The 25,896-nt window shown below is 42.0% G+C and overlaps 1 protein-coding gene across 2 annotated transcripts in view; it reads left to right on the top strand.

Annotated features, from left to right (window-relative positions):
- OTOG (otogelin) overlaps window positions 1-25,896 on the top strand; it is a 214,438-nt gene that overhangs the window by 100,439 nt on the left and 88,103 nt on the right. For both annotated transcript variants that reach the window (XM_075567700.1, XM_075567699.1), the window contains exons 24-31: window positions 13,452-13,559; window positions 14,434-14,572; window positions 15,789-15,923; window positions 16,414-16,560; window positions 17,868-17,987; window positions 18,593-18,709; window positions 19,664-19,820; window positions 21,541-21,567. In XM_075567700.1, coding sequence (XP_075423815.1) covers window positions 13,452-13,559; window positions 14,434-14,572; window positions 15,789-15,923; window positions 16,414-16,560; window positions 17,868-17,987; window positions 18,593-18,709; window positions 19,664-19,820; window positions 21,541-21,567 — 950 coding nt within the window. The remainder of the gene's footprint in view (window positions 1-13,451; window positions 13,560-14,433; window positions 14,573-15,788; window positions 15,924-16,413; window positions 16,561-17,867; window positions 17,988-18,592; window positions 18,710-19,663; window positions 19,821-21,540; window positions 21,568-25,896) is intronic.

Here is a 25,896-nt window from a genome sequence, read left to right as displayed (position 1 = left end):
ATATATATATTTCTCGTTGCTCAATAGAATAAAAGGGTTACTATTTCTGTGATGACATTTCCATTATGATATGATAAAGAACGAGACTCAAAACTGGATCAGCCCGTCCCGTCTACATGGGTCCAATAAGCATCCCTGTGTTGGGCTGCTCTCTATCATGTGTGGGAACACAAGCAGTGATATTATCAACTATCTTCCCTTTTGGATCACCGGGATGGTCAATCCTGTTTTAAAGAATTAGGCCCATATTGGCCAATGTCTTCATTGCCACCTCTGGTAGCAGCTACGTGGTGAGGCAGTGGATGTCCTCTGGTAGCAGCTACGTGGTGAGGCAGTGGATGTCCTCTGGTAGCAGCTACATGGTGAGGCAGTGGATGTCCTCTGGTAGCAGCTACATGGTGAGGCAGTGGATGTCCTCTGGTAGCAGCTACGTGGTGAGGCAGTGGATGTCCTCTGGTAGCAGCTACGTGGTGAGGCAGTGGATGTCCTCTGGTAGCAGCTACGTGGTGAGGCAGTGGATGTCCTCTGGTAGCAGCTACGTGGTGAGGCAGTGGATGTCCTCTGGTAGCAGCTACGTGGTGAGGCAGTGGATGTCCTCTGGTAGCAGCTACGTGGTGAGGCAGTGGATGTCCTCTGGTAGCAGCTACGTGGTGAGGCAGTGGATGTCCTCTGGTAGCAGCTACGTGGTGAGGCAGTGGATGTCCTCTGGTAGCAGCTACGTGGTGAGGCAGTGGATGTATACATGAAATGATGGGGACCAGAGAAAGGCAATTAAACAGCTTTTTAGTAATATGTAGGTTTATATATCTGCGGGAACACAGAGAAATGAAATAAAAATATGAAAGATGAACAAGAAACTCTATATCATGGTTATGAAATGACTAGGGCTGGTTTTGATACTGGCTGTTAGTAGGGTTGCCTGGTGTCCAGTATTGAACCAGACGGTCCTGTATTTGGACACTCTGTCCAGTAAGATATTAGAGGTAATTCTGGACATGTCTGTGTGCGGTATTATCTCTCTGTACATAGTGACCTGCGTGGAGGGTCGCTGTGTTTCTCTGAGCTGGGCTGTTGCTAGGGGGCTGGGCTGCTGGGTAATGCAGCCAATCAGGAGGAAGTGTCATGAGCCTGTGGGTGCGACCAAGGAGAGGAGGAAACAGCATATAGCGTTGAGAGGTAGGTGTGTGTGTGTGTGTGTGTGTGTGTGTGCCGAGCGCGTTGCACCTTTTACTACGGTGTCCAGTACTTTTGGAGTAGTCACCTGGCCACTCTAGCTGCTAGTGTTTGTCATAAATCAGGACAGAATGTCTGTGGCATCCAAAAGGCTGTGCCTGCTAATTATATTGTGTTTCCATTACTTAGAGTGTATTATTCACTTTATTATCAGACACAGATAGAGGATGGTACGGTACCGTGTTAGGCCACAGTGCGAAAACGGAAATGTAAATGGGTCAGAAATTACGATGGACATCTCACACCTGAATAATAATAATAATAATAATAATAATAATAATAATACCTTTCCCATTTACATTTCCTTTTTTGCAATGCTATGTCACATTGTTTAACACACTATTTTACATCTGTATATCCAGCCTTACTAGCACTGTATGTGAGCCTTGTATAAATGACATGCCATTTCAGCTTATATTCTACAAATCTGCCCGAAGAAGCCTTTGTAGTTCCAAAAGCTTGCACTCCTTTTAACCATTAGCGCAGGGGAGAGCAATCTTTTTTCCCTGCACCTCCCTGCCGGCTGTTCCTCTCTCTGCGCGCCCCCTCGCCTCTTACTTTGCCTCCGGCGTCATGACATCACGTTGCCATGGCGACGCGTCTACAGAAGCAAGGTAAATAAGGTTTACAGAGGCCTTCGCCGCTTCCACTGGCATCCTCTGTAAGCCCCGCGCCCCCCAGTTAGCGCACCGCTGTACTAGTGAATAGTTTTACGTCCACATTACGGGCTCTGTTTATTATAGATATACATGTGTCATTCTTTGCTTAGGGTTTCTGGTGCCTCTATCACTACAGAAATTCATATTAAAAGCAGCATTTTTGTGTCACGTCCTAAAATGGAAAATGTTGCCACTGTATATGAAGCACTGCTAGGCCGGGCTACACATAGTGTTTTACTGTTGAAAGCTTTGTCTACTTACACAACAGGCCAGAAAATAGTACATAGTTGATTCACATCCAAACCTCAGTTACCTGCTGTATGAATATGTCCTTCCCAAGGCACAAGGACCTGGCACACGGTCTCTTAAAAGGTTCTATTATGTCACATACCAGAGTCTTTCTCCCTCCGCCTTTCTCTTATTTAGGGCTACGAAGAAACTTAAACTAAAGAAATTTAACATGAACCTTCTCTACTGATACAACATTTAAGGTAGATATTGTTACGTATACTTACAGTAGCATTGCAATATTTTTTATAGCCCAATAATACATGAGATCCTACTTTGACACATTTGCAAATTACTGAAAACAAAATGCAATTTGATTGCACCTACTGTAGTGATTATTTGATATTCTCAACTGAAACAGATTTTATTTGGAAACGGAGAATGAAGAAAATACCAAAAAGCATTAAGGTTGTAATTCATCCAGGATTATTCGCTTTTTTCCCCTTCTTTCTCAACCCAACATTTCTCCTCGGCCTGTTTTGCAATAAACAGGTGGCAGGCCAGATCAAATGACTGGTAAGAAGCTTAAACGGATTCCTGAAAAATCATCACTTTTTAATTTACCACTAGATATAATAAAGGTTTAATATGGGCTTATAAATGCTTCTAAAACAGAGCAATTTTGTTTAACAATGCCCTAGGAACCCAGAATAGACTCAGCATTGTGTGAACAATTCTGTATGGCTGTGAGTTTTATTTGTGATCTTGTCATCGGGTTATGCTCCAGGGATGAGACGATGGGAAAGGGAGAATTGAACTTTCACTGCCGTTATTCTTTAGCTGTACTCGAGCAACACTTTTAGAAAACTCTCCTTGCACCCATCAGACAGGGGTGTGCTCCCCCTGGCATTATTACTTTTCATTTTTAAAGCGGAACAGGTTTCCAATTAATTTTAGCATATTTTGCTACAGAAAGTAAGTGCGCATGTATGTACGGTATGATCTTTGTTCCGCCAGTTAGTACGATCTTGGTAATTTCTTGGCACCAAGGCGGGTTATTCATTAAACTGCTATAGCGCAGACCGGGGCATTATCTCACGGAAACCCTTATTGACGCTTTATTAGCCGGCAGCTTTAAACAGAAAACAGCGTCATATCTGCAAACAAAGTTAGAGCAGAAAAGAACAACCTGATCTAACCCCATGTAGGGGACTGACTGACATTCAGCAGTCCCTGTCTGAGGGCTGGAAGGCTTGGCCTCTTACCAACCTTTGGCACAAGTCCAAAGAGAGGTACCTGTAGGCAGGGTGCTCTCCATGTCAGGTTTGTGGTGGCGTCTATGGGGGTGCTCTCTCTGGTGGGTTCCAGGGGCCTGGGACAGAGTCTCTCTGTGCTTGAGATTCCCTGCAGTCTGTGCAGCAGTCTTTTAAGCAAGCTTGATGAGCCAGGTGGAGACTGATCAATTAACTACTGCTGAAATTAACCAGCTCCCTGCTGGACTCATCAGGAAAGAAAAGCTTTATTTTGGAAACCTTTTAGACAGGGAAAAGGCCCTGTCACAATATAACTGCCAACAGTACTATATTTTAACTGAGCTAGGGGCCTGGGCAGTCAAGTACAATTATGGAATTAAGGCCGTGATTATACCTAAAAACGCTGGCGGTGTCGCTTAGTGCAAGGCCGAAAAGCAAAATACAAAAACCCCCAATGAAAGTAAACATACCTGCACCAGCGTGCGCGCCGCCTGGAGCTGCAGGGCTGCAGTCTCCTGAAGAGATTTCCAAAGTGGTTTCTGGCAGGCGACGGCCGCGTCACGTGAGCGGTTCATCCAGTGAGCGCGAATCGCTCGCGGCCACGCCTCCTTGTCTCCTCTCCTGTCTCCTTCACTGCTGAGGCTCCTTGATCAAGATGCTGCTCGGCGGCAGCGTGAGGGTGACGTCACCGGATCGCGCTGCTGCTCAGCGGCATGTGGTATAATCGTAGCCTAAGACTAATTTAGCGTTAGTTACCGGTATACAAGTATTTTCTTTCCGGCAGGCTCTAGGTTTATCTGTCACCCAATGGACATTACATACCTTGGTTCATATTACGATAATATACACATATAGATTGTTCAAAAGAAAAACCTGTCCTGCGCTTCAGCCACACAGCTAATGCACCAAAGGTGTCAATCCGTCATTGTGCTGGGCATGAGGGAGCATATAAGTGACCCTAGAGTGACCGGAGTGTATGGAGAGGTAAATAAAGTTGAAAAACTCTTACCTTTAGTCTCCACTCCGGTCTAGGTCTTTGCTCTCTTCTCTCCTCCAGTGCTCCTCCCCTCTTCCCCTCCCCATTCCTTCCCCAACCCCACCCAATTCATTTTCCTATACCCTTAAGATGATCCTAATAGCAGTTTAAATTGATTGTGTACCTTTTGAATGTTTGGGTGACATACATTAAGTTATGTTTCTCCCACACTTAGGGATCAGAGACTGCTGGTTTTAAGAAAGGATCAGTAGGATTAGGAGGTTGTTCTTTGTAATGTTGCAAGCATCCTTTTAAAGTACCTTCATGTCCTAAGATTAGCCTTCACTTTGAGTAATTTGTAGTCAGTATATATTTATCTTGTATACATACAGGCTAATTTCTGAATGAGATTAGTATACTCATTCATAGCATTGTGCTATATGCATTTTGTCCATGAAGGGGTTAATCATTATTGCTACCCGTTTTCGCGGGCTTTTTTATTATAAATGTTCAGGCAGCACCACGTCTCCTCACTCCAAGACGAAGCCCTACTCCTAAGGGTGATAGGAGATAGTGGTGTAGCCCCAGTATGATTTTGTGCCAATAAAGTTTTTTGTACCATCCGGGACCTTGTGGAGTTCTGTCATGCGCAGTGGCGCCTTTCCACACACTATCTACATATAGATTGTTGTCTGGATTAAATAAATATTAGATGAACTGAAACCAGCAGCCTCTTTATGAATGAAAGAACCAATGTGTATTTTATATACTTGTAGCTTTTCCAGAAGCTTATTTAAGCTTTCTGTGGCGACTCCAGTATATTCTATCCATGCTGTTGCAGTGTGCAGAGATCTGCATAACTTCTCTGTCACTTCCACTGGTTTCACAATTCAAGATGTGTTTATTAATTTTGCCAATTAAAGCCCGATTTGTGTAACCACAAAAGCACAAGAACAGATGACGCATATTTTGCAATACGTGCTGTTTTTGTTAGGAATTAATGATGTGTGAACATCTTCTAATTTGCTTTGCAAATTTTTTTCGCGTTTTCAGTTACATTTATGTGAAGTTTTCTTGAAAATTCGCATTTCTCAGAATGTTGTAAATGTTGTTCGAATTTAGCAAATATGGCAGCGTATTAAACAAGACATACAGCACATTTTTGCTACTGTTTTCTGAAGAATTTTGCTTGATCCATTTTTGCTTTGCAGTAAAAAAATATTACTTTGGACCACTTTTTGTATCTTGTTTGAGTGCGGGGTAGACCCCTTTTGCTTTACTTTGTGGGAATTGATGGGGCTTCCCCTGTCTCCCCAGCGCCCTTTTTGTATTTTCTAAGACATTCGCATTTTATACATAGGTGGTGCTACCTGTCGACTTTATGGTATAATAAAGTGTTTGCTCATGTAAAATAAAGGCAATTTGTACAATAATCAGTTGTAACTATTATTATTGTTATTATAGATCTGTTTAGTGACACTGCACCTTTGTAACATATCATACATAAAATTACAATTATATATTTATTCATTTTCAAAATGTAAGCATGAGCAATGTTACCGTTTGTGTGTTATCCCAATATGTGTCTTGTTTCTGCAAGTATATTTGTGGGCAGGATCTTGGCATATCTATAAGTCCTTTCTGCACATTCTAATACAGGAGACTCCTTGACAAGCTATCTTAGAGTGTGAAGCAAAACGGCTATTTGATCTGTACCCAAAAAGCTTCTGCTATTATTAACTGATACACAACAAAGCAGATCCCCGGTGCAAAATGATACTGTATTACCAGTCCCAAGTGCATGAAATAGTCCATAGCCAAACACGGAAAAACGGGTCCTGATACATTATCTCCTTTCACAGGTGATTCTCCTATGATGTAAAACAGAGAAAACAGACAATCACTGTCAGCAGAAAGAAACTCCCATACGGTTTAGAAATGCCTACTTACAGCAGCGGTGCGCAAACTGGGGGGCGCAAGATTGTTCAGGGGGAGTGGCGGTTGCAGAGGCCCTGTGCTCTTCGCCCAAGGCATTTAAAATAATGCCGGGGGATCACGTGAGGCCTCTGCAACTTCACTTACCTTCTCTTCAGTGACACGTTGCCATGGCAACGCGACGTAAAATTACGCCGATGAGTCATGTGACGTCACGTTGACATGGCAACGTGATGTCACGTGACCCCGCAGTGTCATTTTACGCCAGAGAGGAGTTAAGGGAGGGGGGCGCGAGCAGGAAGGGGGGCGCACGCTGGAAAAATTGCGCAGCGCTGACTTGCAGCTGCACAGTGGTTAATTGCAGTTGATATAATCTGCGCTTTAACCTCCGGTCATCTGGCTGAATCCACGAATCCCACGTAGTTCTCAGCAACGATCCTCAATGTAGTCCCGCACACCAGTCACCAGCGAGTATTACCCCAAAATAATGAAATAAACATAGCGTGGTGCAGTGGGAACAACTTTAATAAAAACGCAAGACCAATTTAACACAATGTGCCACATCTTGTTGCATAATAACAGTTGCCGTCCGCAGCTTGAGTTACTGGAGCTTGACTTTGGCAGCAGGGGTTGGCGTCTCTCTCTTCTCCTCGCGGCCGCGACTACTTCAAACTCCTCCCCTTATGATGTCACCACCTCGTCAGAGACTCCTCCTCAATGCCTGCACCCTAAGCGTTTCGTGACTTAGAGTGTCACTTCCCCAGGGGATTGTGTTGTTCTGCCATTAACTGGCACACAAGGGTGAAATCTAGTGAACCGCTGAGTTTGGTCGAGTTAAATTCTTGCCTCAAACATACAATTAAGTTTAAAGTGTTGCAGGTATCGCAATATTTTATAAAATCAGTCATTCACCTGCATCTTAATCATATTTATTGCCCAAGAATAATATCTTCCATTTCTTTTCTCCTAAACTAACCCATTTGTTTCAGCCCAACTCTAAAGTTCATGTATAGGGTTTATTCTTTTATATGATTTTTTTCCCCATTTCATCAGCACTTAAACTATTGTTTTTTTTTTTTTTTTTTTATAACTTTCATTTTATTAGGTGAAGCAATACAGACATGTTAACACAATCCATTAGCTATTGTTTTTTAAGATATTTACCAACCCCGTCTTTCCTCGACTCTAGGACTTCTTGAAGTCACAGACCAAATGTAATTCATGAATACAGAAAGGATGGGGGAGCACAGTTGTGGGAAACAGGCAGTGTAATGGGTCTAGTAATATAAAAATAGAGCGGTTATACCCTGAGCCAACGTAATAGCTCAGGTGGCAGATGACCAATTGAAAGGGCGAATATACATAGATGTGTATATGTGGGTGAGAAGGTAAAAAATTGTAATATATAACTTACACGGCCTTGTGTAAGCTCAGTCTCATCAAGGTTTCTTTGGGGATCCCGTGCTCTTGCAATAATCCTTTTTCTCTCCGCGATGTGAGTTCTTCTTCTTGTTGTATGTCCTTATTGCTTCGTAGTTCAGTGTTTCCACTCCAGGAGGATTTCCTCTCATATAAACAAAAGAGAGGATATGGTTAAGGCATATGTATATAGAGGCGTCAATGTGGGGGAGGATAGGGTATTGATGAACCACTAAAATGAAATTGTATGATCTAACACTCACACGGGCCAATGTGAGTGTGGTCCTATCTTGGTGTCTTGTTCCTGCCCTTTTAGGGATATTACCCAATTGGTAGCAGGTGGTGATGAAGGAGTGGGGACAATGATAAAAGATATAATATCACAATACTCACACGGGCCAGTGTGAGTACACACTCCTAGCGGTTTCTTTATACTTCTATTCCTGGTGTGACTGACGCTGAAGATGGCTTGTAACATAAACAAATGACACTAGGGTCTGGAGGCTAAAAACTAATTTTAATAAGAACAAGAAAATATAACAAAATAAAACAGAAACCAAAGGCTTCTGTGGGGAAATAAAAGCAAAGGGGGGCAGTGCGGTGTATAGTGGTAGGGGATCTCGCCTTCCGCGTCCGGATGGGGAGCTACAACTGCACCTCTGCCTCCTCTGTGGTGTGCTGTGAAGTGTCCCAGAAGAAAAAAAGAGCAACGCGTTTCGTCCGGAACTGGACTTCCTCAGGCTCTGTAGACAGAGCCTGAGGAAGTCCAGTTCCGGACGAAACGCGTTGCTCTTTTTTTCTTCTGGGACACTTCACAGCACACCACAGAGGAGGCAGAGGTGCAGTTGTAGCTCCCCATCCGGACGCGGAAGGCGAGATCCCCTACCACTATACACCGCACTGCCCCCCTTTGCTTTTATTTCCCGACAGAAGCCTTTGGTTTCTGTTTTATTTTGTTTTATTTTCTTGTTCTTATTAAAATTAGTTTTTAGCCTCCAGACCCTAGTGTCATTTGTTTATGTTACAAGCCATCTTCAGCGTCAGTCACACCAGGAATAGAAGTATAAAGAAACCGCTAGAAGTGTGTACTCACACTGGCCCGTGTGAGTATTGTGATATTATATCTTTTATCATTGTCCCCACTCCTTCATCACCACCTGCTACCAATTGGGTAATATCCCTAAAAGGGCAGGAACAAGACACCAAGATAGGACCACACTCACATTGGCCCGTGTGAGTGTTAGATCATACAATTTCATTTTAGTGGTTCATCAATACCCTATCCTCCCCCACATTGACGCCTCTATATACATATGCCTTAACCATATCCTCTCTTTTGTTTATATGAGAGGAAATCCTCCTGGAGTGGAAACACTGAACTACGAAGCAATAAGGACATACAACAAGAAGAAGAACTCACATCGCGGAGAGAAAAAGGATTATTGCAAGAGCACGGGATCCCCAAAGAAACCTTGATGAGACTGAGCTTACACAAGGCCGTGTAAGTTATATATTACAATTTTTTACCTTCTCACCCACATATACACATCTATGTATATTCGCCCTTTCAATTGGTCATCTGCCACCTGAGCTATTACGTTGGCTCAGGGTATAACCGCTCTATTTTTATATTACTAGACCCATTACACTGCCTGTTTCCCACAACTGTGCTCCCCCATCCTTTCTGTATTCATTGCTTACAAGGGTCCTGGATAGATCCTGCTGGGGTTCCGAGTCACAGGAGGACATCACTTGAAAATCACACTCAGGCAGTATCATACTCCGCTTTTTTATATTTCAGCTTATCTGACCTAGCTCTACAGAGATAGCGCCCGGGTACCTCCTCTAACAAATGTAATTCATGGCAGCAATATGTTTAATAAGATAAAGCTAAGTAATTCATTACATTTTGCTTCAATCAGACAAGTATAGGCATTTTAAAATAATTTCTAAAAGTCTGGACATATTCCATTGTTTTAGTTTACAACAGTGATTCTGAACTGGATGGCTGAATGTCAAACTTGTCTCCTCACCCTCAGTTATTTAAGTGAAATTAGCAGTATCTGTGACATCTTCTTTACAAACTGCAAATTAAAATATCACTAGTGAGCATACAGTATTCACAGGGTTTTCAACCCTGCTTTTCACCATTATCTCCTAACAGACAGTGCTTCCAGTGCAGCCGGGGATTCTGGGTAATGACATACAAATGAGCACACCTTTTGCTTCAATTCCATTTTGACATGGGCCCTATGTGATTATGAGTGCTGCATTAGACAGCTTTTCAACACAGCCTGGGTTAAAATGCATAGCCAGCTAACCTACCCACAGACAACTGTTTCAAACTTTTGGGTCTCATCAGTGCGAGGCTGGTTATATTGGTTATATTGGCTTTGCCATTTGAAGCTGGAATAGGTTTCACTGCACCTTAAATAAGTTATGGTGGGTAAAAAAAAGTGACACAAACCCCCCACCATATAGTGTAGAGCAAATAAAAATATCACTTGTGACAACATTCACACGTCTCAGACAGGTCTGCGGCCCTGCTTTTCACCATTATCTCTTAACGTATAGTGCTTCCACTGCAGCAAGGGATTCTGGGAAATATATACTGTAGTCACTCTACTTTCGTCTGTCTTTACTATAACACCTGTCACCCAAAGGGATGTTAAGAGCATTCCAGCTGCGAGGTTCAAGTTACAGTACCCATCCTCGATGTACCCTGCAACTGTTAACGATTCCTTCTTGTGCTGTAACTCCACTTTCCCTTTGCCTCGGTACCTATTGCACCGGTATACGGTCTGTTCTGTAATACACTTTCCCTTTGCCTCGGTACCTATTGCACCGGTATACGGTCTGTTCTGTAATACACTTTCCCTTTGCCTCGTTACCTATTGCACCGGTATACGGTCTGTTCTGTAATACACTTTCCCTTTGCCTCGTTACCTATTGCACCGGTATACAGTCTGTTCTGTAATACACTTTCCCTTTGCCTCGGTACCTATTGCACCGGTATATGGTCTGTTCTGTAATACACTTTCCCTTTGCCTCGTTACCTATTGCACCGGTATACGGTCTGTTCTGTAATACACTTTCCCTTTGCCTCGGTACCTATTGCACCGGTATACGGTCTGTTCTGTAATACACTTTCCCTTTGCCTCGTTACCTATTGCACCGGTATACGGTCTGTTCTGTAATACACTTTCCCTTTGCCTCGGTACCTATTGCACCGGTATACGGTCTGTTCTGTAATACACTTTCCCTTTGCCTCATTACCTATTGCACCGGTATACGGTCTGTTCTGTAATACACTTTCCCTTTGCCTCGTTACCTATTGCACCGGTATACAGTCTGTTCTGTAATACACTTTCCCTTTGCCTCGTTACCTATTGCACCGGTATACAGTCTGTTCTGTAATACACTTTCCCTTTGCCTCGGTACCTATTGCACCGGTATACAGTCTGTTCTGTAATACACTTTCCCTTTGCCTCGTTACCTATTGCACCGGTATACGGTCTGTTCTGTAAAACACTTTCCCTTTGCCTCGTTACCTATTGCACCGGTATACGGTCTGTTCTGTAATACACTTTCCCTTTGCCTCGTTACCTATTGCACCGGTATATGGTCTGTTCTGTAATACACTTTCCCTTTGCCTCGGTACCTATTGCACCGGTATACAGTCTGTTCTGTAATACTCTGTCATTTTATTCTATGTTCATTTCATTGACGTTATAATGAATGATGAATGGTTTAGGTAGATTAGATGGATGGAGAGAAGAAAGAGAGATATCCTGTCACAGGACAGGAAAAAGACCCCCAAATTGCATGCACTCTCACTCTGTAAACAGTAATGGCTGAGTCACATGACTAAAAATTCTAGTTAGTATAGGAGGACGACATTGTAGCCAAAATTGGTTACCTAGAAAGTAATCAGATGACCCCCTGGGAGTGTTTTGATAATATGAATGTACATTAAAAACATACATTTTGTTCATTAATCACTAAAAAATATGTGTAATATCAGGTGATGAAAAGTGTCTATTAAAAAGAAAACGTAAGCACACAGTGCTAATGAGACAGGGTGCACATACAATAATCTGTGTAGCTACGCAGGTGACTATGGTGAAGCTTTTATCTTATATTCCCTGGATCTATAAAGCAGCATACTGTATGCTGACAGGGTGGACAGCCAAACAATGGCTGATCTGCTAAATCAGTGGCTGTAGGGAATAATGGCATCAAAATAATATATTGCCAGACATGAATACAGCACTATCCGTGGACAGCTGGCACACAAAAATAAGCGTAAAATATATAACAGTGTCTGTGTAAATGTTCCTATGTTCAGACTGTATATGCTGGCAACATATATAGAAATGGATCCCCCAGTGATGGGACCCTTGGAACCTCTGACCCTACATACATAACCCTAAAATACCGGGTGGGGGAGAGGGTCGGGAAAAAAGAAACAATGGGAGTAAATACCTAAGCTAAGGCTAATCTTACCCTTGGTTCGACACTGGGATCGAGAGAACACCTGCTGCAGTCTTCAGAGTGTGTCTTGTGCATAGGCTGCCTGGTTACTGGTCTCCGCGGAGTGGTGTTGATCGCATAATGTGTGATGTCATTTGTGTCGCCCACCCTCGATGCACGTTTCGCTTTTTCGAAAAAGGACTTTAATTTGTACAACTTGGAGGCGAGAAAGGGGAGGGGGGATAAGACTTTACCTTTCAAATATAGGAAGGGTTTCAACTAGGTGCCAGGGGAGAAGCATATTTAGAGTGAAGTGCCAGAGGAAGCGGTCATGCTCTAAAGCTTGAAGGTGGCAGGGAAATGTGAGTGTGGACTCATGGAATTGCCTCCCAACAGAGGTGGTACAGGCTAATAGAATAAGGGAATACAACCGTGCTTGGTAAGGCTACCCTAAAGACGGCCAAGGATCAAATGCAGGTTAGGAAATGGGCAGCCATGGTGGGCGAGGTGGTTCCTCTCTGCTGTCACATCCTAGGTTTCATTGTCTCCTACACCTGTTGTATTGTGCTGTGGGATATGCGGGTGCCTTATAATATAAGTGGTAAAAGCAATGATAATGGGAATGGAAGTGTTGCCTTGTGCTATAAAAATACAATGGAAAAGGTGACAAATAATTAGCACACTTGTTTTCAGAAGCCAGCGACTTTTGTTCTAAATCCGTTTGGTCCATGAAACCCATCTCGTGACTTGGCTTTTCAAAAAAGAAAGCTGTTATCACTTGTTTTATACCGTGTAATATTACAGAGATGAAACTTGCATCTGGTCCCAACCTGTCAGTGGGATTAAATGCCTTTGATAGGGGCCTATTCAGCTGGCGGCTGAGGCCAGTGCACATGTGCACATTGAGTATTGAGTCTTGTGGTTTCCTTTCAGAACGAGACAAACAATGAATCACAGTTTTGGCAACAAAAAAAAATAATTTTCACTTAAGGAGAGAGATACTATGAAAGAAACCCCATTTTAATGAGGCAATTAATTATTATTAATTTTTTAACATAGGAATGAAGCAGGGGGTCTCCGGAGCTGAGATTAATGGGGTTCAGCTCCTGGGATCCCCTGCTTCCTGAGATACTTACCTCCGCAGGGGGTTCTAGACTTAGTATAAATAGGGTTATAGCTTTAACAATCAATAACTCCCACACTGCCATTGATTGATCTGTTTTTGTGCCATATGCAAGACACTTGTCAATGACGTGCCTTGTTATGCATTTTTAGCCTCGTCAAACATGGAGATGAATGCTTTGCACCGGATGCATGCCCATGCTCATGGAAGGCCAAGGAATATTTTCCCGGTGACATTGTTAATTCGTCATGCCACACCTGGTGAGTTCTCTCTTTTTTGTACCTGCTGAATAGTACATAATGTTTACCAAGCCATAAAACACCTGCCTTACAGCAGAAGGCTGTTTAGCAAATTTGGGCCAATACCTCATGGCTGGCACCTCTATTTTTGTCTTGCTAATAAATTCCATACGACTTTCATGTGTAGCCGTTCACTATTTACACCTGCCTCCGCCCCCCACACACCTGCAGTTCTTAGCATGTCTTTTTAGCATGTTACATTAAAGCAGACAAGTGCCCTTGATGGTACAGTCTGTTATGTTGAAGATCAATGCCATTTTTGTAAAGGCAAATAAAAAAATAAAAATTATCTAACTACGTGTGGCTAGTGGTTCAAAGCGACATTCAAAGAGACGCTGTGCACTTTATGTTGTATAAAAATAAAAATGAATTCCATTGTTGACCAAGGTTTGTTTAAAAAAAAGTACAATATTAAGATATTGTATTAAACTGTGAGTCAATGCTCCTTCGTGCACATCAGAAATGTGTGAACTGTTATAATCTTGTTACATGCACATACAGTATCTGATGTTATCAATGAAATATCATTCGCTTGATCCAAGATTGTACAGATGCAGGTTTCTGTGAGTCTGGCTGTGTCATCACTAAGTTCTGGGGTGAGATAGTCTGCAGCAGTGCTACACTGTATATCCTCAATGTGGAAAATCTGTCAACTCAATCCCATTAAACATCATTTTTTTTTATATTGTTCCATTCCCAGCAGAATTAGGGTACATACTATAGAAGACGTAACACACCATGGACTAAAAGTTATAGACATGCAGAAATATGGATTGTAATGAATTTGCAGTTGTAACCATATCTTTAAAAATATATATATATATATGTATTTTAGTGTTTGCCATCATGGGTCATTCCAATGTACCTTCCATCCCTGTCCATCCATGTGCACTGTTTATGGGGATCGTCATTACAGAACATTTGATGGTTTGGCTTTTGATTTTGTGGGAGCATGTAAAGTACATCTGATAAAGGTGAGAAATTACAAGTATCATAGCACATTAATAGTGAAATTACAAATGGTTTGGAGGGGAAAGTATGCCTTTCTGCAGATGACCGAAAGATCTGCAATAGGGTTGACACTCCAGGGGGAGTGGAGGGGTAAACAAAACTATGAAGGATTTAGGTATATTGGAGGAATGGTCAAGATTGTGGCGAATACAATTTAATGCCAAAAAAGTGCAAAATAATGCACTTGGGTTACAACAATCCTAGGGCAGAATACAGGATTGATGGCACTATAATGTCAACTGCCATAGAGGAAAGGGACATGGGAATCCTTATCTCAGCAGATGTAAAAGTACAGTAGGCAAGCACTGTAACAAAGCAATGGGCAAGGCCAGCAGGATGTTAGGTTGTATAGGGAGAGCTATTAGCAGCAGCAGAGAGGGGTGGGAAGGCCAATTTATAGAGCATTGGTGAGACCTGACCTGCATGCAATTCTGGAGAATTTATCAATGGAAGGACATACAGCACATTGGAGATTGTGCAAAAAAAGGGCTACTAAGATGTTGCATGAACTATAGCATAAGACTGATTAGGAAAGAGTACAGGGCCTTAATATTTACAGCTTAGAGGGTGGAAGGGAGAGGGGGGATATGATACAAACTTTCAAATATATAAAGGGATTCAACAAAGTCCGGGAGGGCAGCAAATTGCAAAGAAAGCGGGACGCTAGAACAAGAGCTCGTTCTCTGACGGTGGCAGGATACGGGGACACGTGAGGGAGTGCTTCTTTATGCAAAGGGTGGGAGATGCGTGGAATAGCCTCCCAATAGAGGTGGTAGGGGCAGTAAGGTCGTGCAGACATGCTTGGGATAGACGTATTCCTATCTTAAAAACAAAAGAAGCCCTAGGGTCCGAGTTTTTACAGATATAGATATGTAACTATGTAACTATGTAGATCGGGAGATGGGCGGACACGGGGTGCTTGTGTGCCGTCACATTCCATGTTTCTATGCTACCCAATATATTGTATCCGATGTATAAATGTAATCATCCGAATTTCCTAGGGGATAGCCCCCGCCACACGTTATTACTCTCAGCTATAGCTTTAGCTTGTAGACCGTAAAACATGTTTAAAGTTTGTATTTTACAACACAACAGGACATTTACTCATGTACTGGACCCTTTTCTGGAATGGACAGTGGGTTTCCCTGAATTCCCTAAAAGTGCTGTATTTTCTTACAGAGTCTATCACCAAGTAGTTTCTCTGTCATAGCAGAGAATGTTAATTGCTATAGCACTGGAATAATCTGCAGGAAATTATTATCAATCAGCGTGGGGCAATCCTTAATACTTTTCGACGATGACACTGGAAATCCGGTAAGATTTCACCTCTTTGTGACATTAAGTACATTAGCTTCAGCCTGTCCCGAGATCCAAGAGCTGTTCGGATTGTTCTAATATCACCGAGGGAAATTAAGGCAAATAAAAGATAAATAAATCACTAAATTCTTCTAAAAACAGATTTGATGGAAATATGTGTAAATATTGGTAATACCATTTATAATACTGTACTGGCAATACTCCTTTACATGTAACGTATACCCACCGTACCATATGCTTCTAAATTATTTAGAAAAATCATAATAGGATTGATTACAGTTCTTCTTAGTGATGTATGTTTCAAATTCCCAAATAGTGCAGCAGTTTGTTTTATTCATATGACTGTTGTTCTGTTATATAATTCTGTTTTGTCATGATAATCACTTATATTTTTCATTGAGTTTCTATTTTTACTACTTTTGAGCACCTTCTTTTTTTAATTTTTAGGTCTTGGGTACTTTCATTGTTTCTATCTTATTATTTGCAGAGTTCAACAAGCATCATGGATAAAAGACAATCAGTGCATATATGGCAAGCTGGATTTTTTACATTTGTTCATTTTCCTTTTGACTACATAACAATTTTATGGGACCAAAGAACAACTATTCACATACAAGTGGGACCTCAATGGCAGGTGAGTATCTGAAAACATGGAGCTTTTTTTTTTTAGGAACCAATTGGAACAAGGCCCGAACTGCAGATGTCATAGTATTAATTAGAAACTGCTGTATTGATCAATTGCAAAGTGTTGTACTATTACATTTACACATGCAGATATGATATTGAACATTTGCAGCATATTTCTGGTGGGCTAGTCTGCATTGCAGCCTCATTAAGTAAAAACTGAGCAGGGATAATTAATTGACTTTTACTTACTTATTGGTGATTACATTAGGTACGGGCTGAGTGATCATAAATTGGCTGGGATTCACTTAACCCTAATCTGGTGTTAACGGCTACTGACTCGAATGGCAGATAGCGCCAAATCAGGGTGCGGAAGGCTATATCGCGAGTTAGTGAATCTCAGCTTATCACAAGAGCATACGGTTCGTTAGCGCACTACAGCGCAATCCCTCCTAAAGATTGTTTCCCACATGCCTGTTGTGACATATCCCACAATGCATTACCCCACAGGTAATCACATTGTTGGACATCTGAATGATAGATACAGATGCAGCTGTGGTATGTCACAGTGCTTTGGTGTTTGTGAAGAATCAGGCTGAACGCTGAGAGCCTTTAACCCCTGAATGTCTGAAATGATCAGGATTTCTTTTAGAAAAGGAGAGTAAGTAAAGAAGTCTACGGACCTTAAATAGAGGCTCGAAGGAACAAAATGTCATTGTTCCGTCCAGCATAGAATGGGTTAATAAGGGGCTTATGGTTTCACAGATCTCTTGGCCCCAGGGTTGTTAAACGCTAAAAGCAGTTCGGACAACAAAACATTTTGTTGAGGGCCTCAGGATCATTATGGGTACATGTAATATGCATATTATTTTTATGCAATGGGAAGCGGCTACTATTCTGTACTTCCCAGCTGGATGCATCAGTGTCACATGTGGCAAGCTGTACAAATGTGAGGGATTTCTATTGTTCTGTGTGCGAAAATATCATGTGTGAGCACAGTCACGTCTCAGGCAGGTCTGCAACCCTGTATTTCCCCATTATCTCTTAGCATACAATGCTTCCACTGCAGCCAGGGATTCTGGGTAATGACATGCCAATTGGCCCACAGTGTGTCACCGTTTTGCTTCTTGTCCATGTCATATTTGTAGATTTGTTTCTGGATCAGACAGTAACAGTAAGATAACTGAATAATGATAAAGTAGAATAAAGGCTGCTTTACATGTATTGCTATACTAAAAGAAAGAAATAATACATTGTAATAATGAACTTGTTTGTCATTTGAAAGCAATAATGGAATATGCAATGTTTTTTCCTTAGGGAGAATTGAGTGGACTTTGTGGAAATTTTGACCTGAAAACAGTGAACGAAATGAGGACCCCAGATAACTTTGATTTAACAAACTCTCAGGAATTTGGAAACAGCTGGGCAGCTGTAGAGGTAAAAAAAAAAAAATATATATTAATACCCACTTAATTTTGTTGTAACAAAAAAAAAAGGGGGGGAAAAAAGGATATTTATATTAACTGTGTGATAGAATATTTTAAGAAATCTTGTTAGGTAAAATTGTAAATGAATGTGAACTTTCTCCCATCTCTATTTTCTGTACCCTTCCCTCCCCCCCATTTTTTATTTTCTTCACTCCTCCCCTCTCCCCAAAAATTAAGTTTAAAAAAAATAAATATATATATATATATATATATATTCCTAGTACATTGCATAATGTATACTTTAGAGCTGGGAGGCTCAACTCCAGTCCTCAAGCCCCTCCAACAGGTCAGCTTTTCAGGATATCCCTGCTTCAGCACAAGTGGCTTAATCAGAGGCTCACTCTTTGATGGGGCACCCCTCCTGTAGATCACTGCACTAGATCCGTTTTACAACACTTTCAGATCTCATTCACTAAACTGCATTCAATACAATAGCGTTACCATGGTTAATCCTTTTGTTGACAGAGTAGCATGTGTTGATGTGGTCTTTCTTGTACTGCACCCTTGGCAGACATGGGTTAAGGTCCATAATGTAATCTTAACTCTCTCATTCAGTGTGTTGACAGCTCCGACATTAGAAATCCCTGCAGTATGAATCCTCTTAGAGAGCCCTTTGCCAAGAAAGAGTGTGGTATCCTGCTGAGTGAAGTGTTCGAAGGTTGCCATCCAGTGGTGAGTAGGGCTAACAAAAGCATGTTCATGTAAGAAATACACTCTGACTTTCTGTTCTCCCTCACCCTTAATATCAAACATCATCAAATATAAACATATAGACGTTTCGGGCTAGAGATCACCCTTTTATCAAGAGTGATACAGGGTGATCTTTAGCCACAAATGTCGAGTCTAATTTAATTTACTAGGGTGTCAGCCTGTTATATTTTCATTACTTATTTGGTAAGGTATTATTCTACTATATATTTTGGAAAGTTGTTTGTCTGTCTGTTCGCTATACATTTGGATAACTCTTAAGTTATCGTAACCAAATTTAGCATAATGGTTTCTGAGGTCAAGGAACATATTTTTATCTATGTTTGGATACAATTCACAAATGACAACTGATGACATCACATAGAGTATGACATCACAAATTACATGATCCCATCACACAACCACTTAATCTTGGTCGCTCTGAAAATCCAATTTGCAACATTAGCAAAAATACAGGAACAGCCAAAGTTCTTCCCGCGTACGAGATAAGTGTTTGGGACGGGAGGACAGTGTCCCACAAACACGCATTAGAGGCTCTCGATCGAGGCTTTCGTCTTTACAATATGTATAATATTGTATACTTCTTTACAATTACTGTATACGTACTTCTTACACCGCAAACTAAAGAATTGCCCAGAATTTAGCCACTTTAGCCACCTGCAGAAACAACAAACAGCTGGGAACTGTTTCCAGACTGAAACTGCCCCGTCGTGTTCGGTCTCTACAAATCCAAGTAAAACTAAAGTAGAAACCATTTCTTTTATTACTTGTATGCAGCAAAAGTATATTGTGAATTCATGACTACTGTAGGTGCAGTAGATAAACCGCAGGGCAACAATTAATTTAGCCAACAGCTGATTGACTGTTCAAAGTTGCTACAATTTTTTTTTTTTAGACAAATACCATTTCTGTTTATAGGTGGATGTCACCTGGTTTTATTCCAACTGCCTGTCAGATACTTGTGGCTGTAATCGAGGTGGGGATTGTGAGTGTTTCTGTACAAGTGTATCAGCTTATGCTCATCAATGCTGTCAGCACGGAATTGCCATAGACTGGAGGTCTCCCCGAGTGTGTCGTAAGTATTTATTAAATTACTGGGCATGCTCACAACTTTATGCACAAGGATGTCGCCTTGTGACTGTTCCTTACTTCAGATGATGTACCTCATCATTATCATTATTATTATTAATATTATCATTTATTTGTGAGCAGCAACTACAGTATTCTCTTGTGTTTTGCCAACCCAATATTGCACCAGCAAACCTAATAATTTAGCTGAAAGTGCTGTGCCATTTGTAACTACCAGACTGTGCTAATTCAAGTAATATACATTCCTACAGTAGCACTTTCTATTAGTAGGTATACATATGTGCTTATTCTATAAGGTGTGATAGTGCAGATGATGTGCTATCGTATGAAAAGTCCCATTGACTTTAATGGGACTTTTCATGCGATAGCACATCCTCTACAGTGTGTGTGTGTGTGTGGGGGGGGGGGGGGATATGATATAATGATGATCTGGGGGTGGGGATATGATGAGGAAGACTGAGGGAGATATGATGACGAGGAAGACTGAGGGAGAGATGATGATGATGACGGGGGCTGGGGGAGAGATGATGGGAACTGAGGGAGATATGATGATGAGGACTGAGGGAGATATGATTATGAGGAGGAAGCCATGATGATGATGAGGAAGCCATGATGATGATGAGGAAGACATGATGATGATGAGGAAGACATGATGATGATGAGGAAGACATGATGATGAGGATGAGGATGAGGATGAGGATGATGGGGACTGACCCCGGAATACAACAAGCTTGTTGCTGAAAAGAAGTGTAATACTTCTGATTAAGGCAGCGCTCAGGGTGCCGGTGGGGGTGCATGCCACTGTGCGCACTCCTGCAGCCCCAGCAATGTGTGCACTTAGGGAGGCGATCGGGGGCGTGGCTGGGGACGTGACGAACGCGTCACGGAGTTGGTTGGCCCTCATTGGCTGAACCAGTCCACGTGACACTGACGTCACGTGACTGCAGCCCGGAAGACAAATTCACTTGTCTTGGCGCTACAGCGCAGCGGGCACTTTAGGAACTACCCTTGGAAATCAGGTAAGAGTCCCAAAATTGTGTGCGCACGTCGCGACGTCGGCACCCTGAGCACGTGCGGCCCAAATCTGTTTTCCTTGGAGCAGTTTGGCCCATCTCACTTTACAAGTTGTGCAGGCCTGCGCTACACTATCACACCTTACAGAATAAGGGCCTATCCTAGGAATAAAAAGGGAAACATCCCTCATGGTGTGATATTCCCAGCATCTATTCTAGCCTTTTTATGTGAAATATATCCCGTTAGATAGTTATAGGTACAATAGCACTTTCCTTACTGCAAACTTGACTGTAGACTTTAAGCATGCACATAGTCCTGGCTAGCACAAGGAACCAGAAACACAGCTGTAGAAATCTTGTAATGGCACCATTACGGCTGTAACCCTTTTTCTTTCAACTGTTTATGAAAAAGAATGAAAAGTAGAGACAATTTGTTTTAGTAGGACATGAAGATTGCCAACGTCTGAGCATTTTGTGACAGACGCTTTATGTGATCAATAGAATTTTTGGAGTTCAGCAATATATTTACATGTTAATAAAGACACGGGTAGGAAAGCTTATAGCTAATCAATACCAAACTTTGGTTGGGATTTTTTGAAGAAAGGAACAAATCCGTGTTCTATTACTTTTGTTAGAACAGTAGATCCACAATATGAATTTATTAATAACTATTGATTTTGTTTTGTTTTTTAGCATATGATTGTGAATACTTCAATAAAGGTACGTCTTGCGTTTGCACCTCCAGGTCATATTACATATATAGTAAACGTACCTTCCTTTTCTTCTTCTTTGAGAACTAAATATACATTTCTCATTGTCTACACCATTTAATCTTAATAACCAGAGATACCTGATGTATGAATAGACAATACAAGCGTTGTAAATCTTGCTTTTAATTATTTATGTCCCAGCATTCACAATGTACACAGCAGTTACAATAACGTGAAAGCACTCGGCTATTTAACACCTTATCTACTCTTTTAACAGCACTTTCAGAATTAATTTCGTAGCTTTTCAAGGCCACAATACTGTAAATAAAAGACTACGTATTGTAATTCCAAAGCTGCTGTAATTACGTTTCAGGTGTAAATAAGTTATTAAAACCTTCGTGGTATGGTGTATGGGGAAAAGTCCTTGATAATGTTATTCTTCATCATTTCTCCAGGAATAAAGCTACAGAAATGTTTTGCGGTATATCATTGGTTGTAAATGGAAATGTCAATGAGGTTTATAGAATAAAAACAGGGCCAAAGTGCTTTAAATCATTACTGTGCAAAGCCTTATCGTTCATGCTGGAAACAATTGGGCCGTCAGCTTTCCCAGTGTGCTTTCCCAGTGCGTTTCTGCTTGGGTGAACATGCAGAAAGCTGCCATTGTGCACAGCCGTACCAACTATTAATTGCCGGCAGACGCACCAGAGATCATAACATTAGCTAGATAATACGAGCTCTCCCGGTGAAATAAAACTTGGCAAACATTTTTTTTTTTGCTCTTCTTCTGCACATTTTAGTGGTAAATATGAAAATATTCAGCTGCTGACAATAAGAAACAAAGATAACTTTTTGTTATTAAAAAACAATTTGTTCCCTGTCATTTCCAAACACAATTTACGAATATCAAAGGCAATTTTTTTGTTAATGTTACAGTAAAATAATATACTAAAATAATAAATCGACATAAAATAAACAATATTTTCTCAATGTAAATCAATGTTACATGTACTTCCAACACCGGCCTCAAGGGGGCAATAAACACCCACAGTAAGAAACGTGAATCTTTATATACATATACATGTACTATCAGCTTTTATGCAGGATAGCAATACTTTCTAAAACTGGTTTTAGTTGAATTACTAGAAGTGTTATAGTTCAAGACATCTCCTGCCACAGCGCTTGTAATCTTCAGAGCACAGTGGCTGCAGCGAGCTACTTCAGGACGACCGAAACTGGCTACATCAGTCATTGTATGACACACATTTGCATGTCGTTACCCAGAATCCCTGGCTGCAGCAGAATCACTGTATGCCAAAAGATAATGGTGAAAAGCAGGCCTGTCTGGGACATGTGAATGTATCACAAGTGATATTTTTATTTGCGAAATGTGTAGGTGATACCTTTTTTTATTTGGACTAACAATAGATATCGTAGAACAAGCTTTCAAGAGTTTTCTCTCTTCCTCAGTTCAAGCAATGCTGATATACAAAGATTCCATGAGTTTAACACAGATATATATAAAAAAATAAATAATGAAGTACTCATTTACTCTGAACTGTCACAACTGGACTAACACAGCTATTTCTATTTCATTCACAAGATTTGCTGAAGCAAATACAGTGATGCTGCTTCAGCTGACCCAAAGTGTGGCCCTTGTGCTAAGGAGAGAGAGAGTTATTTTTAAAATATTCAAACAATGTATCTTTAAAATAAATCTATGCATAAATATGTATCAAAACAATTTATATTTTTTTTTCATTAAGTCAGGACTCCTAGACAGCTTCTCAAAGATTGAATTTTTTTTCTTCAAATTAATGATATAAAACGATCTTAAAAGGAAATATACAAGTGTTTCTAAGCTTATACATGGTGCTGTTTCTTAATGATTGTACTGTATGTAGTAAATGCTCTCTTGTTCTAAAAAGTTTATTTACATGTCTTCTGCCAAACACATATAGCCAACGTTGTCACTCCAGCTGTTGGGATACAACACGTTAACGCTACTGTGTTATTACCGCCACGGAAAACAATGGTAACATGCGTTATATCACTAATGCATGCAGCATTTATTGGGTCATTTCTTGCGTTACTCCGCGTTGGCCGGGGATATAACCTTGGCTATATCTGTACGCATGCTGCGTTCCTCCACTCGTTCCTCTGAACGCCTCTGGAGGAAATCTCACACTCTCGCAGACTTCCTTCACTACAAATTTATGCTATCCTGTTTCAACTCTGCCCTCTCTCAGGCTAAACAAGCCTACTTTTCCTCACTAATCGACACACACAAGTCTAATCCACGCCGACTCTTCTCTGTCTTTGAATCCCTACTCAAACCCCCCTCAGCTGCCTCTTCCTCCATCTCACCTCAGGACTTTGCCGACTATTTCAAAGAAAAGGTGGAATCCATACATCAGGCCATCCCCTCTGTATCCTCCTCCCATCCTACACCTTTTCCTAACTCTCCTTCTGCCTTCCTTGACTTTATCCGCTGTTACAGAGGAGGATGTGTCATTGCTGATCTCTTCTTCTCCCTCTACCACATGCCCTCTTGACCCCATTCCCTCCCATCTCCTAAAACCTCTTGCTCCTTCTATAATCCCTACGCTCACAAACATTTTTAACGCCTCCCTCTACTCTGGTACCTTTCCATCCTCTTTCAAACATGCAACAGTTATACCATTACTCAAAAACAGCAAGCTTGACCATACCTGTCTTTCTAACTATCGACCTGTCTCCCTCCTGCCTTTTGCCTCTAAACTCCTTGAACATCTTGTATTCTGTCGCTTGCTCCATTTTCTCAACACCTATTCTCTCCAAGTGTCATGCTTGTGCGAGCCCATAGACAAGACCTGACCCCGGCACTGAGGTGGGAAGGACAGGGCCACCCACCCACAGTAGCGAAGGCGGGCCCAGTAGGTGGTTTGTAGCGTTGCTGGGTCTGGGTATGAAGAAAAAGGGTTAATCCAATACTCGCCAGGTTCCAAGGGTAAGAGAGGTACACATAGTCGTTATCCGTAAGCCAGGGGTAAAGAGCCAGAGAGAATCCAAATGCAAAGCCAGGTCGGTACACGAGAGGTTAATCCATAAGCCATGGGTCATGAGCCAGAGAGAATCCAAATGCAAAGCCAGGTCGGTACACGAGGGGTAACTGTAGAAATCAAAGCAGAACTGGGCTGGACAAGCCAGGCACACACAAGGCTACACAAAGTCTATGTTCAGCAAGGTAAGCCAGGAAGAGGCAGTCTTATATAGGAGACAGGAACCAGTAGGGGAGGGAGCGGAGGCGGGGCCTCCCCAGATGCCAAGATAGGCTGCAGGAGACAACGGCGCATAGAAAAACTTGACACGTAGCTGGGGCTCGTTGCGCGCCGTCATGCGCGTGCACCGTGCACAGCGGAGGTGCGGCGCATCCCGAGGGGGCGGAGCTATGCTCAGTGACCGTGCATAGAAGGAGCAGGTGCGCACACGCTCTGTAACAGGAATGGTGATGCGCACATCAGCGGGGGGCGAATCTTCGGCAGCTGCCGCTGCAGTACTATAGGTAGGCGAGGAGGGAACGCGCCACAAGGGACGCACTCCCGATTCCTCACAGTACCCCCCCTTCAGGCGAGAACTCCGTGCGAGCAAAAACAGGATTACTCAGGGATCTGGGTGACATGGAATTGTTCCTGAACCCTCTGGGCATAGTGGAAGGTCTGCGGCAAGGGCATTTGTCAGCGAGCGCTTTCTTCAAAAGAAAAAGCAGTGGCACAGCAATCAATAGAAGGTCAGCACCCCTAGGTAGGTGAGGTTTAGAGAACATCATGTCCGATGTCTGGGCATCCGCAGAGGTCACAGTAGGCACCGAACAGCAACTGGAGAGAAGCACACCAGTGCCCACGGTGTGAGCACAAGAAGCAGGGACGGGCACCACAGGCAAGGCAAGAATGTCCAAAAGGAGCTCTACAGTCCTAGAAGAAAGCACCAAAAATTCCGGAGAGGGCACATCAGGTACTACACAGGGAGCAATGGGTAGCGAAGTTGACTTGGGAGTGGAAGTCCTAGACTCTATGGCTTCTGGAGATATTGCAGAAGAATCAGTGCAGAATAAATCTGTTTTGTACACAGGGTCCTTTGAATCAGTACAGACATTTGGTACTGAGTAATGTTAACGTGAACCCTGCTTCAGCCATGTCATATGTGGATGTATATGGGTAAGGTGCTTGTGGGTGACAAAATGGGTAAACAGCAAAAGGGAAGAGAACCCACTATTAGCACTCAATACCTTCAAACAATGTAATATGAAAATCTTAAAAATACTCTTTAATTCTGAACTAATTAAAATGATGGGTATTAA

Source organism: Ascaphus truei, chromosome 12, assembly GCF_040206685.1.
Source record: "Ascaphus truei isolate aAscTru1 chromosome 12, aAscTru1.hap1, whole genome shotgun sequence".
NCBI lineage: Eukaryota > Metazoa > Chordata > Amphibia > Anura > Ascaphidae > Ascaphus > Ascaphus truei.
Note: the sequence above shows the minus strand (reverse complement) of the source record. Positions and strands in the feature narration are given on the sequence as shown.